The sequence below is a fragment of the Gavialis gangeticus genome, unplaced genomic scaffold, assembly GCF_001723915.1.
Source record: "Gavialis gangeticus isolate Ggan-Ray unplaced genomic scaffold, GavGan_comp1, whole genome shotgun sequence".
NCBI classification, from domain to species: domain Eukaryota; kingdom Metazoa; phylum Chordata; order Crocodylia; family Gavialidae; genus Gavialis; species Gavialis gangeticus.
The window spans coordinates 10,089,350-10,100,068 of record NW_017729003.1 but is presented as its reverse complement, the minus strand read 5'-3'; the positions used below and the strand labels follow the sequence as shown (position 1 = coordinate 10,100,068).

Here is a 10,719-nt window from a genome sequence, read left to right as displayed (position 1 = left end):
TTAAAAACCAACAACAAAAAGAGCAAGCGAGCAAGATGTATTTTTTCTTTTACAAGATCTAGTTGAGAAATTGAGTTTAGTTGTAAAATAGCAGGTTAGATACTCACCACAAATTGTATCACTGCCATAGACAACAAGGAACTAACAGAGTCACAGCCACTTCATCCCTTACCTCCTTATGCTCCCATGTAAAAGCATATGTGATACATGCATGGGCCTGAGAGGCACTAGTCTTCAAAAAGAAAGTCCAGTCACATGCTGAAGAGATTCCTGCTCCCTTGCAGGGTGACAAACACTTTTAGAATCTGTGATTAAACTCAGCTGCTGAACTATCCTGTCTACTTTATTTATGGGTGCAAATAAAGATAATGGCTCATTGGACTACTGTACTGTGTTCTCACCAGTTCATTCACTGTTAACCTTTTCCCTGGCTTCCTCCCAAGCTTCCTTGAATACTATTCCAGATATTTGTTACAATATTAGTGCCTCGGATCAGCTGCCCCATTGGCTTGGTGACAGCAAAGAACTTAGTTTCCATACCAAGGGATGGACTTTCCACTCCCCATCTTGGTGTGGATGACCTAGTGTGCTGCCACATGGGACACTGCATTATTCCAAGAGACTCAGTGATGAGAGCTGTTCTGCAAGCAGTCTCTGCTAACTGACGGGAAGATGCTATCATAACAGGGGTCTAACAGTAAAAATATTAGAGGGAAAACAGCATGATAGCTCTCAGAATAAAACAATGCAAGAGATCCACATGACTCAGTCTGGACTGAAACAAGTCAAGGGCTCAAGATGATAATCCCCCCACCCCTCCCCCGACATACACACACACCAATCTCAAGTTTGAGAGCCAACAAAGGAGCGATCCCAACACACAGTTTACAGGAATGTACTGCCCATAACACTCTCCGATACTGCTCAGGGCCACTGCAAATTTTGCTTTCCATATTTCACGTTTCTTCAGTTTTGGCTGGGAACACAAAGTATGATGTTGCCTGCAGCTTATATATGCCTAGCACTTTTGCTCACAGGTCAAAGGTGGCCACAACTTCTGCAAGCATACAGTACAGTTACAGCGAATTTTCAAACAGAAGGACAACCAAGTGCCCTCTGCCCACCCTGGCCAATTACAGTTCTCTCTTCTTTTTTCTCTGCTTCCCATATAAAGAAAAAGTAAATAGTAAAGATGCTCCAGGTCCATTGCTGCAACTTATCTATCTTGAACAGTACTGAGAAATTTCATTTCTAGGGAACCAATTTCCTCCCTGTTTCCTGACAAGTCCTGGCATGGCATCACTCGTGTATCTTAAACAGTTTCCTAACATAACCAGTGTTAGTTGACCCATCAAAAAATATTTAAGAATTTATTGGATCCCAATTACTTTTTTCTTCTCACTTTTCCTCCTCCTCTGGACATACATTTCATGCCCAATATTTTATTCAGATGATAGTACACAGTTCCAGAAAGATATTCAAGTACCTAATTCTCATTAATATCAACAATTCCCATCTACTCTTGTATTTGACCATACACTTAAGTCCTCTGCCTTAAAAGATGAGATGAATTAGATGCAGCTCTCTCTGAATCAAATCATTGTTGCTCCTAAAACATCCGGGGCAGACCGCGCCAACTGACACTTCACAAGAAGCACTCTCAGCACCCCATGTCACAAAGTACCAATGCAAAGCCTAGATCTAGGCTGACCTCCCAGAACTACCAAAACAGTCTGTGAGCAGATAGGATGCCACTTGGAAACACTTTGTTCCCTTCCTCCTTTCTGCACTGTCAGAGATTTTTCATCATAGGAAATATTACTGGTATTTTCATAGCCCCCAAATTATGTATATACTAAATATCCTCTGTGGATATTATGCTGCTTTTGAGAACACCATCAACTCACATTACAGTTGCTGAGTAGAAGCCAAATAAATATTTAGAGAATACCAACAGCCTGAAGGAAAAGAAAAATTGTATTAACACATTAAATGTCAGTGGAAGTGAGGGAGAGGAATGTAAACTGAGCCCAAGTGCAGTCCGAAAATGGTAAGGCTGGAAGACATGACTTGAAAGTTTGTTAATGATGAAGCTGCCAAGGTTACTAGATAATAGCCAGACACCCTACTTTACAGGCTGATGCAGGAGTTGGTTGACTTTAGCCAGGCCTGAAAACACCTTGCTGGGCCATAAGAAGACACTGAGCATTGTAACATCTTCCTTATCACAGCTGTTTCAGCCAAGGCAGTTAGGTCAGAAGGTCCAGGGTGTTCACAAGCAAAGGGATAAAAACTAAGAACTCATAGTTCCAGTCTGGATTCTACCAAGCACCCCAACCCACTGATTAACTGGAGTCAAGTCATCTACATTATTTGTGCCTAATGAACTCATTACAATTTAGAAAACAAGAAGCTGACAACATACAACACCGGGTGTTGTTTATTTCTTATGAAAGCTCAATTCAAAAGCAGCAAGAAAAAACAGCAAGAGAACAAAACAAAAAAACCAAAAAAATAAAATCTTGAGTTTTCCATAGGAAACACTCTCTGGCTGATAAAATCCCTCTTTGCACAGAAAGCAACAGACAAGAATTGGAGAAACAGGATAACTTATGAGACAATCTAACATGAAATAATCAATACATAGGTGACAAGCTGCAAATAATATATATACTGTAAGGGCAGCATAGAATGCAACCAAAAGGAAAACAAGAATGCATCTAACAAAGGTAAAAAAAAAAAACCTGCATCTGTAGTCTACTGGTGATAACTACAGCTGCATAGCAGCATGAGCAGAATGCTAAGAATGCAAGAGGATTCATGAAAAAGTTCAGTTACAGTATAAAAATAAAAATATATAATTATTGTAGCTGCATCATATCCCAGGCCTAGCTGCAGTTTTTTGGGAGTGGTGGAGGTTGAGGGGAGAAGCAGCATATGAAACAATTCATATCCAATTCCATATGGTACAGTTTGTAAAGTTTTTTTTTTTTCTTTCTCCCTCCCTTCCCACATCTCCTTGCCCTTCCTTTCCCTCCCACTCACTCTTCACACACACATACATGCTTCTGCTTTCTTAGTAAACGCCATGAAATAGTTACTTTGAAATAAAACAAAGTAATGTAAACATTAAAAAGCAGAAACTGACCAAAATCAAGCAAACCTAATTAATTCCCCACTCCAGTTTCACCCCAGCTTTTTTTATTTTTATTGTGGTAGCACTTAGGCATGTCAGACATACATTGAACCTCATTGTGCCAAGTTTTGAATGTAGAACATGAATAGTTCCCACCCCAAGAGTTCTAAATCCAAGCAAAAACATTTGATGTTTCACCCCTATAGGTGGAAGATCACTTTTCACCTTTCCCTTTTAAAACAACAGAAACACAAGAATCCAGAGAGAGTATGCAGTTGTCACAACACTTGCTCCCCACTTACACGCAGTGTGCAGCTGTTCAAAAAACAACAGTAATCTATTTTGGTTAGAGAGTACAGAAAATATCAATCCCTGAGGAAACTTTAGCATTAGAAATGGTCATAAAATTGAGGAAATGTACTGTTTTGCTTTGTTTAGGAGAAAAGTTGATCAAGTTTATAGTCGGCTAAAAATAAATGGTGGGGGGGAAAGGGAAGCAGGGAATGTTGTGACCAAAATGTCATTAAAATTTCCCTGTTTGTTTCACCCGCCAAAAAAAAAAAAAATAATAAATCAAATTTAGTTCAATTTAGCAATAGGAGGAATGCAGTTGTTCTCCTTTATTTCCCCACCTCTCTTTTTGCTTTTTAAAAAGGATCTGTTACTGGGCTGTTTCTAAGCAACAGAGCTTTCTTCTTATAGAAATTTTTTAGCCACAACACTATATACAAAGCTCAAGTGATGAGGAGAAAGGAAGAGAGCTTAGCATTAAGCAGTGTTTCTCAGCCAGGATGCTGTGGCACCCTAGGGTGCCATAAAATCCTTTTAAGGGTACCATGGGATACCATGAATATTAATATTGTTAGGTGTGCAAACAATAAACATCTACATGATTCACAAGATAAACCTAAAGATTTCAACTAGTTTTTAAAAGACTTCCATAGTGTCAAAGCTATTCTAGCCTGCTGTGGTCCAAGTTGTTTGCAACAGAAGGCTTGGCTCTATCATTTTTCTGTAGCCAATAAATGACTGAAAGTGAAGAGTTGGCATCTTATGATGGGTACCTTGTGTCTAACAAGGCTGAGAACCACTCCACTAGCATAAAGTTCTTAAACAAAAGAAAATCTGTGTAGCTGCCTACTGAAAACAGAAAATCAGGGTCTTATAAAGTTCAAGTTCTCTAAAAGACAAATAAAAGTTATAAAATACTATAAGAGTATGTCTACAGAATCAAATCTCTACTAGGTGTTTCCCCTCTTGCATTCCATCCTTTTTTTTTTATTTTTTTGGCGGCAGGGGGGCACGGGTCAACATAGCCATAAAAAAACCCTTATGGAGAAAAACTGGAGGAGCTCTACCAATAAAAAAAAGTGTAACACTAGAAACTGCAAATTTAGAAGATTAATTTAATCAACAATTAAGAAAAAGGAACCTTAACTATTAGCCCTCCATTCAGGCAAGCATGGCTAAATGTAAGTTACCTGTACATAACACAACTCTAGTGCTCAGCAATGACGCTCAACCGTGTCAGGTTTCATAGTTGTTAGGGTCAGAAGGGACCTCAATAGATCACCAAGTCTGACCCCCTGCCCTGGGCAGGAAAGAGTGCTGGGGTCATATGACCCCAACCAGACACTTGTCCTGTCTCCTCTTAAAGACCCCCAAGCTAGGGGAGAGCACCACCTCCCTTGGAAGCCCATTCCAGATTCTGGCAACCCTTACCATAAAGTTCTTCCTGATGTCCAACCTAAATCTGATCTCTGTCAGTTTGTGGCCATTGTTTTCTTGTTATTCCAAGGGCTGCCTGGTAAATAGAGCATCTCCTACTTCTTGCTGCCCTCCCCTGATGAATTTGTAAATGGCCACAAGATCACCTTCTCAGCCTTCTCTTGAGGAAGCTGAAGAGATCCAGGTCCCTCGGTCTCTCCTCATAGGGCCAAGTGTCCCTTTACTATGTCAGTGCTGACCATTGGTGGGCTGGTGTTCCTCCTGTGCCTATCTATAATGCAATTGAGAGATACGTCTTGATCTATGTTCAGGAATACAGAGACAAAAAACTCATTGAAGAGTTCAGCCTTGTCCCTCCTATCTGCCACAAATTGCCCTATCCTGTCTTGTAGGGGGCCTATGTTACCCTGCGTCTTCTTTTTGCTCCCTATATACCACAAGGACTTTTTGTTGTCTTTAATTTTTGTCACCAGACTGAGCTCCATTGCTGCTGTGGCCTTCCTAATTGACTCCTGCAAGTGTGAGCCAAGGAGGTTTCCACAGCCTGTATGCCTCTTTCTTTGCTCCTAGGCATTCCTGGATTTCCCTGTTCAGCCAAGAGGGTTTCTTGGTCCTTTTGCCCCCTTTTATGTGCAATGGAATCATCTCCTTCTGCACCTGAAGGATTGCTCCCTTGAGGAACAACCACCCTTCCTGGACTCCCATTTCACCAATGCTCTTCATCTTCAGTGCCTCATTAACTAATCTCCTGATCACACTGAAGTTAGCCTTTCTGAAGTCTACAACTTCTGGCCTGCTGGTTACTTTTCCCACCCTATGCCAGACAGTGAATTCAATCAATTGATGGTTACACAGGTTACCTTGTACCTGCAGATCCCCCACCAGGTCATCCCCTGTAGCTAGCACCAAGTTCAGTAAGGCATTTCCCCTAGTGGGAAGGTATACCTCCTGCATTAGGTAGAGGTCCTGTATGCAGGTTAAGAACCTATGTGAGCAGTTACATCTGGCTGACTGCTCCTCCCAGGAGATGTCAGGGTAGTTTAGGTCAACCATGACAACCGTGGCTCTTGATCATATAGCCTCTGAGAGCTGCCTTGAGAATTCCAGGTCTAGTTCATCCTCCTGGTGTGGCAGTCTGTAGTAGACCCCCACTACCAAGTCCCTTATCCCTTGACCCCCTTGTATTCTAACCCACAGTGCCTCAGTTTGCCCCTCTGATCCCATCTTGATTACAGAAGATGTGTATTTCTCCTTAACACAAAGAGCAACATCCCCCCTCCTTTTTCCCCACTCTATCACATCTGTATAACCTATAGCTCTCAATGCTTACTGCCCAATCGTGAATAGGGTCTGACTAGGTTAACCCAACAAAGTTCAAGTTATTGCTTGCAAGCACGAGTGCGAGTTCCTCCTGCTTGTTCCCCATGCTCCTAGCATTAGTGTAGAGATATTTAACACCCCCAATGCGTTCCCTTGGTACTCCCATATCCGGATGCCTATCAGGCCTCTTAGTACTTACCTGGGCTGATCCAGCGCATGGCTCATGGCTCACTGATCCTAGGTTCTTTGTCCTCTGCATCCCCATCCCCCAACGAACGCAGTTTAAAGGTTCAGTTGCCAGTCCTTCACTCACAAAGCTATCTGTACTCCAGTCACCCAGTGGATGAAGGGAAATCAGCTCATCCCTTTGGCTGATTAAACAACTGAATTACATTCCAGAAGGTACTGATACCATTGTACAGTACAAGACTCAGTGGTGGTGTGTGACTAGGGTCCCAATGTAGAGAAAGTCTCTCTCTTCCCCTCCACATATGGCCAGAAAATCTCTCTTTTAGAAGAATGCATGTTTCTCCTATTCTAAAAGGCTTCTGTTCCTCATCACATTATACATCTTTTTCCATATACTCCTTTTTATCTTTCAACTTGGCATTAGTGAAAGTGTATGTCAGTAACACATTCATTCAGTTTCCAAAAAATACAATGGTTATATGATGAGCTGTTCCAGATTGACATGAATCCATCTGACTCCAGCTGAGATTTGAACATTATTTTTTTCATCAGAAGCAGCAAAGATAGGATTGTAGTATTTGGGGGTGGGGACTTAGTCATGGTGGAATTTCTTTGGGGGAAAATAAAGGAAGCAACAGGTTTTCAGTGGTGAAATTGGCACTATCCTCATTTACAAGAGACCTAATGGAATCCCTGTATGAAAATCCATAAACTGATCTCATCACTTCTATCAGCAGAATGAAGAAAGCAAACAAGTGACATGTGGAACTATGTCAAGACATCTCAGGATTCCAGATCAGAGATTATGAGGAATTTCTGGGCAGCTCTCGTGTAAGAATTTCTTGATTGCTCTCTTATTTTATTTTTAAGAGAGATTTTTTTTTAATTTAATGCTGCAAAAAATAAAGGACCAACAACAAACTAGCTAGAGCCAAGGGCAGTATACACCCCAGAGTCTACCCAGGGACTGATAATTCTTATGTGTAGCAGTAGTGCTAATCTACTCCAGAGAGCCCATATAACACTGTTAACAGTTCTGACCTAAAAGATTTCCTGCTATTTCCATTCTGGACCAAGATCTTCCCTCAGGAGAAGCTAAGGACACCTATACATGTTACGGAGCTCTTCACGTCACAGGAGACTAATTAATTGGAAACTGATTAATTGAATCTGCTGTAAGTCTGCTGGAGCGTGCTAGTGTTATGTGTATTCATAGTTAGTAGGGTCGGAAGGGACCTGAGCAGATCATCAAGTCCAACGCCCTGCCATGGCAGGAAAGAGTACTGGGGTCAAACGACCCCAGCAAGGTATATGTCTAGCCTCCTCTTAAAGACCCCCAGGGTAGGAGCCAGCACCACTTCTCTTGGAAGTTGGTTCCAGATCTTAGCCGCCCTGACAGTGACGTAATGCCTCCCGATATCTAGTCTGAATCTACCCTCTGCCAGCTTGTGACTGTTATTTCTAGTCACTCCTGGTAGTGCTCAGGGAACAATGCCTGCTGGTCCCCTTCTGACTAGTTTGTAACAGGCCACTAAATCCCCCCTCAGCCTTCTCTTACGGAGGCTGAACAGGTTCAGGTCCCATAGCCTGTCCTCATAGGGCCTGCCCTGCTGCCCCCTGATCATGCGAGTGGCCTTCCTCTGGACCCTCTCCACGTTGTCCACATCCCTCTTGAAGTGCGTCGCCCAGAACTGGATGCAGCACTCCAGCTGCGGCCTTACCAGTGCTGCATAGAGGGAGAGTATGACCTCCCTGGCCATGCTTGAGATGCATCTGTGGATGCATGACAAGGTGCAGTTGGCCTTCCTGACTGCATCCCCACACTGCCTTCTCATATTCATCTTGGCATCAATGATGACTCCAAGATCCTTTTCTGCCTCTGCACTGACGAGAAGGGAGTTTCCCAGCCTGTAGGTATGGTGCTGGTTCATCCTACCCAGGTGCATCACCTTGCACGTCAATTTTGAATTCCATCCTATTCTTGTCCACCCACCCCTGTAACCTGTCTAGGTCCTTTAATTAGAGAGGCTCTCAGCGTCATGTGTATTCAGTGTCCCCATGTTTCAAAATCTCATCAAATGAGGTTTAGTAAAAGTGCCCCTGCTGCCATTTTGAAACACAGGACACTGAATACACATGACACTGAGAGCCGCTTTAATTAAAGCACCCCTGGCCCCCTCCACCCTGGAGCATGTGTATAGAAGATGCCCTAATATTCATCAAGGCAAATCATGAGGCAATTCTGTAATGTGCACAAGTAACCACTGGAGGTCAGACTAAGTCCAATTCATCTGCATATGTGATTTAAGACCTGAATGTAAATCTTAATACCATCTGGCATGCCTAAGGAAAACTGTCACAAAACTCAAAAACAAAGACTTCACTAATACTACTGATATTGAAACACATGATGTTTTGATTTGTGATCTTGATTTAAAACAATTCTATTCAGCTGTCAGAACTACGATGATTGGTATGGTAGTTTCATGATGTCCAGATGCAATCCTTGATGATGTTACCCTATAGTGTCCTCTGCTGGAACAATTAGTTAATAGCAGGATTCTTCAGCACACATGGGCATGTCTACACAAGACTTTACTGCGGAGTTTCCTAATTAGCTGGGCAGTAAACATCTCAGCATCTACACATGCAGTGGTATTAGGCCTCAAGAAACTAATTAACTCCACAGCAGGATAGTACTTGTAAACACAAATTTTTTTACTCCGCAGCAACACACATGTAGCTGTTGATGGGTCTGGCTGGGGCACAAGGGTACAGGGGCTGCCTACCAGCTAGCCCCCAAACTGAAGCACCCTTGTGTCCCAGCCAGCCCCTCTGCAGGCCATTGAGCTGGGTTGAAGCAGCCCCATGCTGGCAGGCTGACCTCCCAGACCTCCTACTAGCCAGAGCTACTCCAACCTGGCTCAATGTGCTGCAGTCCTGCACACACATTCAAACAGGGTGTGCAAGACCAGTAAACTCCTGTGCAATATAACCAGACTTTACTGCTGTGCATTAATAGCACATGTAAATGTGCTCATTAAGTATCAGATATAAATACCCTTCCTTGGCCTGTCAGCCCAACAGGAACATGTTCCAGTTTGTCTGTGAGTCCAACTGCTGAAAATGTTTTCATTAAGAAAAACACTCCATGTCATCAACAACAAAAAAAATCAGTATTGTAGATTAATGTGTTCCCTTTGCTCAAATAGCTTTGTATTTTATGTTTTGTTTTAAAACAGCACAAGGACTCCGTTTATTTACTGAATCCTATTTTGTATGTGTTTAAACAGGGTATCTGGGGCCCACTTTAAGTGGGCAGCTGAATACTTGTGTGGCCCCCAAATATCTCCCCTCAACAACTCTCTTACTTTCATTATAAACATGCATGAACAGAAACCGGAGTCCCTGGAATGACAGAGCTCTTAACATTAACCCACAATTTTTCTTCCTTGATTCTGCCAAATAGGTTGACAGAGTAAAAATGCTGCAGGGGAAGGATAGTAATTGCCTCCTAAAGCTTCCTTTATTCTTTGGATGGTTGCAGCATCCATAACTAGGATTGGGGTTTCATTGTGCTAAATCTTATAGAAAGGCAGGGCTCCTGGCCCAAAAGAGCTGATCTAATCTGAAACAAGACCTAAGCAAACACCGGGAGGGAAGGAGCAGAGTAACCATTACCCAACACCACCTCCCCCCCAGGCTACGGTTCCAGGACATCCTGCTTTACCCAAGAATAAAATGACACAGCAGAACTGTGCCATGCCATCCTCCCCTCGTCTTAAATACCTGACCGCAGCCCAGGTCCTAGTGCACTGCGGCACCCCAGCACCCGGAGGGCTAGTGGAGTCGCCAACGACCAGAGAAGGCAGAAGAGGAATGATCCTGCGCGTGCAGGGATGCCGGCGAGGGGACACCCTAGGGAAGCCGCCACGTCCCAGGGCGCGGAGCAGCGGGACAAGCGGTGCCAGGCGATGGCTGCTCCTGGGCAGCAGCGAGCGAAGGGGAGGCTGCAGCCCGCGCACCTCCACGAGCCGCCGGCCCATCTTGCGTCGCCCGCCCCCGGGGCAGCGGCTTCCACGTGTCACCGACACCCCAGCACCCACCGCGAGCCAGCCCTGGCGAGGGGGGATTTCACCCGGGCTCGCAGGTCCCCACAGCCGAAGGCTTTGCGCGGGACGGATCCGCCCAGCAAACCCCACCGCCGGGAAGGCAGGCAAGGTGGGGCCGCGCAAGCACCATGCCTGGACGGGCCCCCACCGGGGCCGAGCCCCGCTCCCCTCAACGCAGCGCCGGGACTCACCGGGGCCGCAGCATCGCCCGCGGGCAGCGCGGGGCAGCCTTTG

The 10,719-nt window shown here is 44.2% G+C and overlaps 1 protein-coding gene across 2 annotated transcripts in view; it reads right to left on the bottom strand.

The window, feature by feature from the left end:
• The window catches only part of PALD1 (phosphatase domain containing, paladin 1), a 219,411-nt gene extending 208,714 nt beyond the window's left edge, over window positions 1–10,697 (bottom strand). The window contains exon 1 of one of the 2 annotated variants that reach the window (XM_019507806.1): window positions 10,677–10,697. In XM_019507806.1, coding sequence (XP_019363351.1) covers window positions 10,677–10,690 — 14 coding nt within the window. In that variant the 5' untranslated portion in view covers window positions 10,691–10,697. The remainder of the gene's footprint in view (window positions 1–10,676) is intronic. The other variant, XM_019507807.1, reaches the window with a different exon arrangement.
• Between the last annotated feature and the right edge of the window lie 22 nt (window positions 10,698–10,719).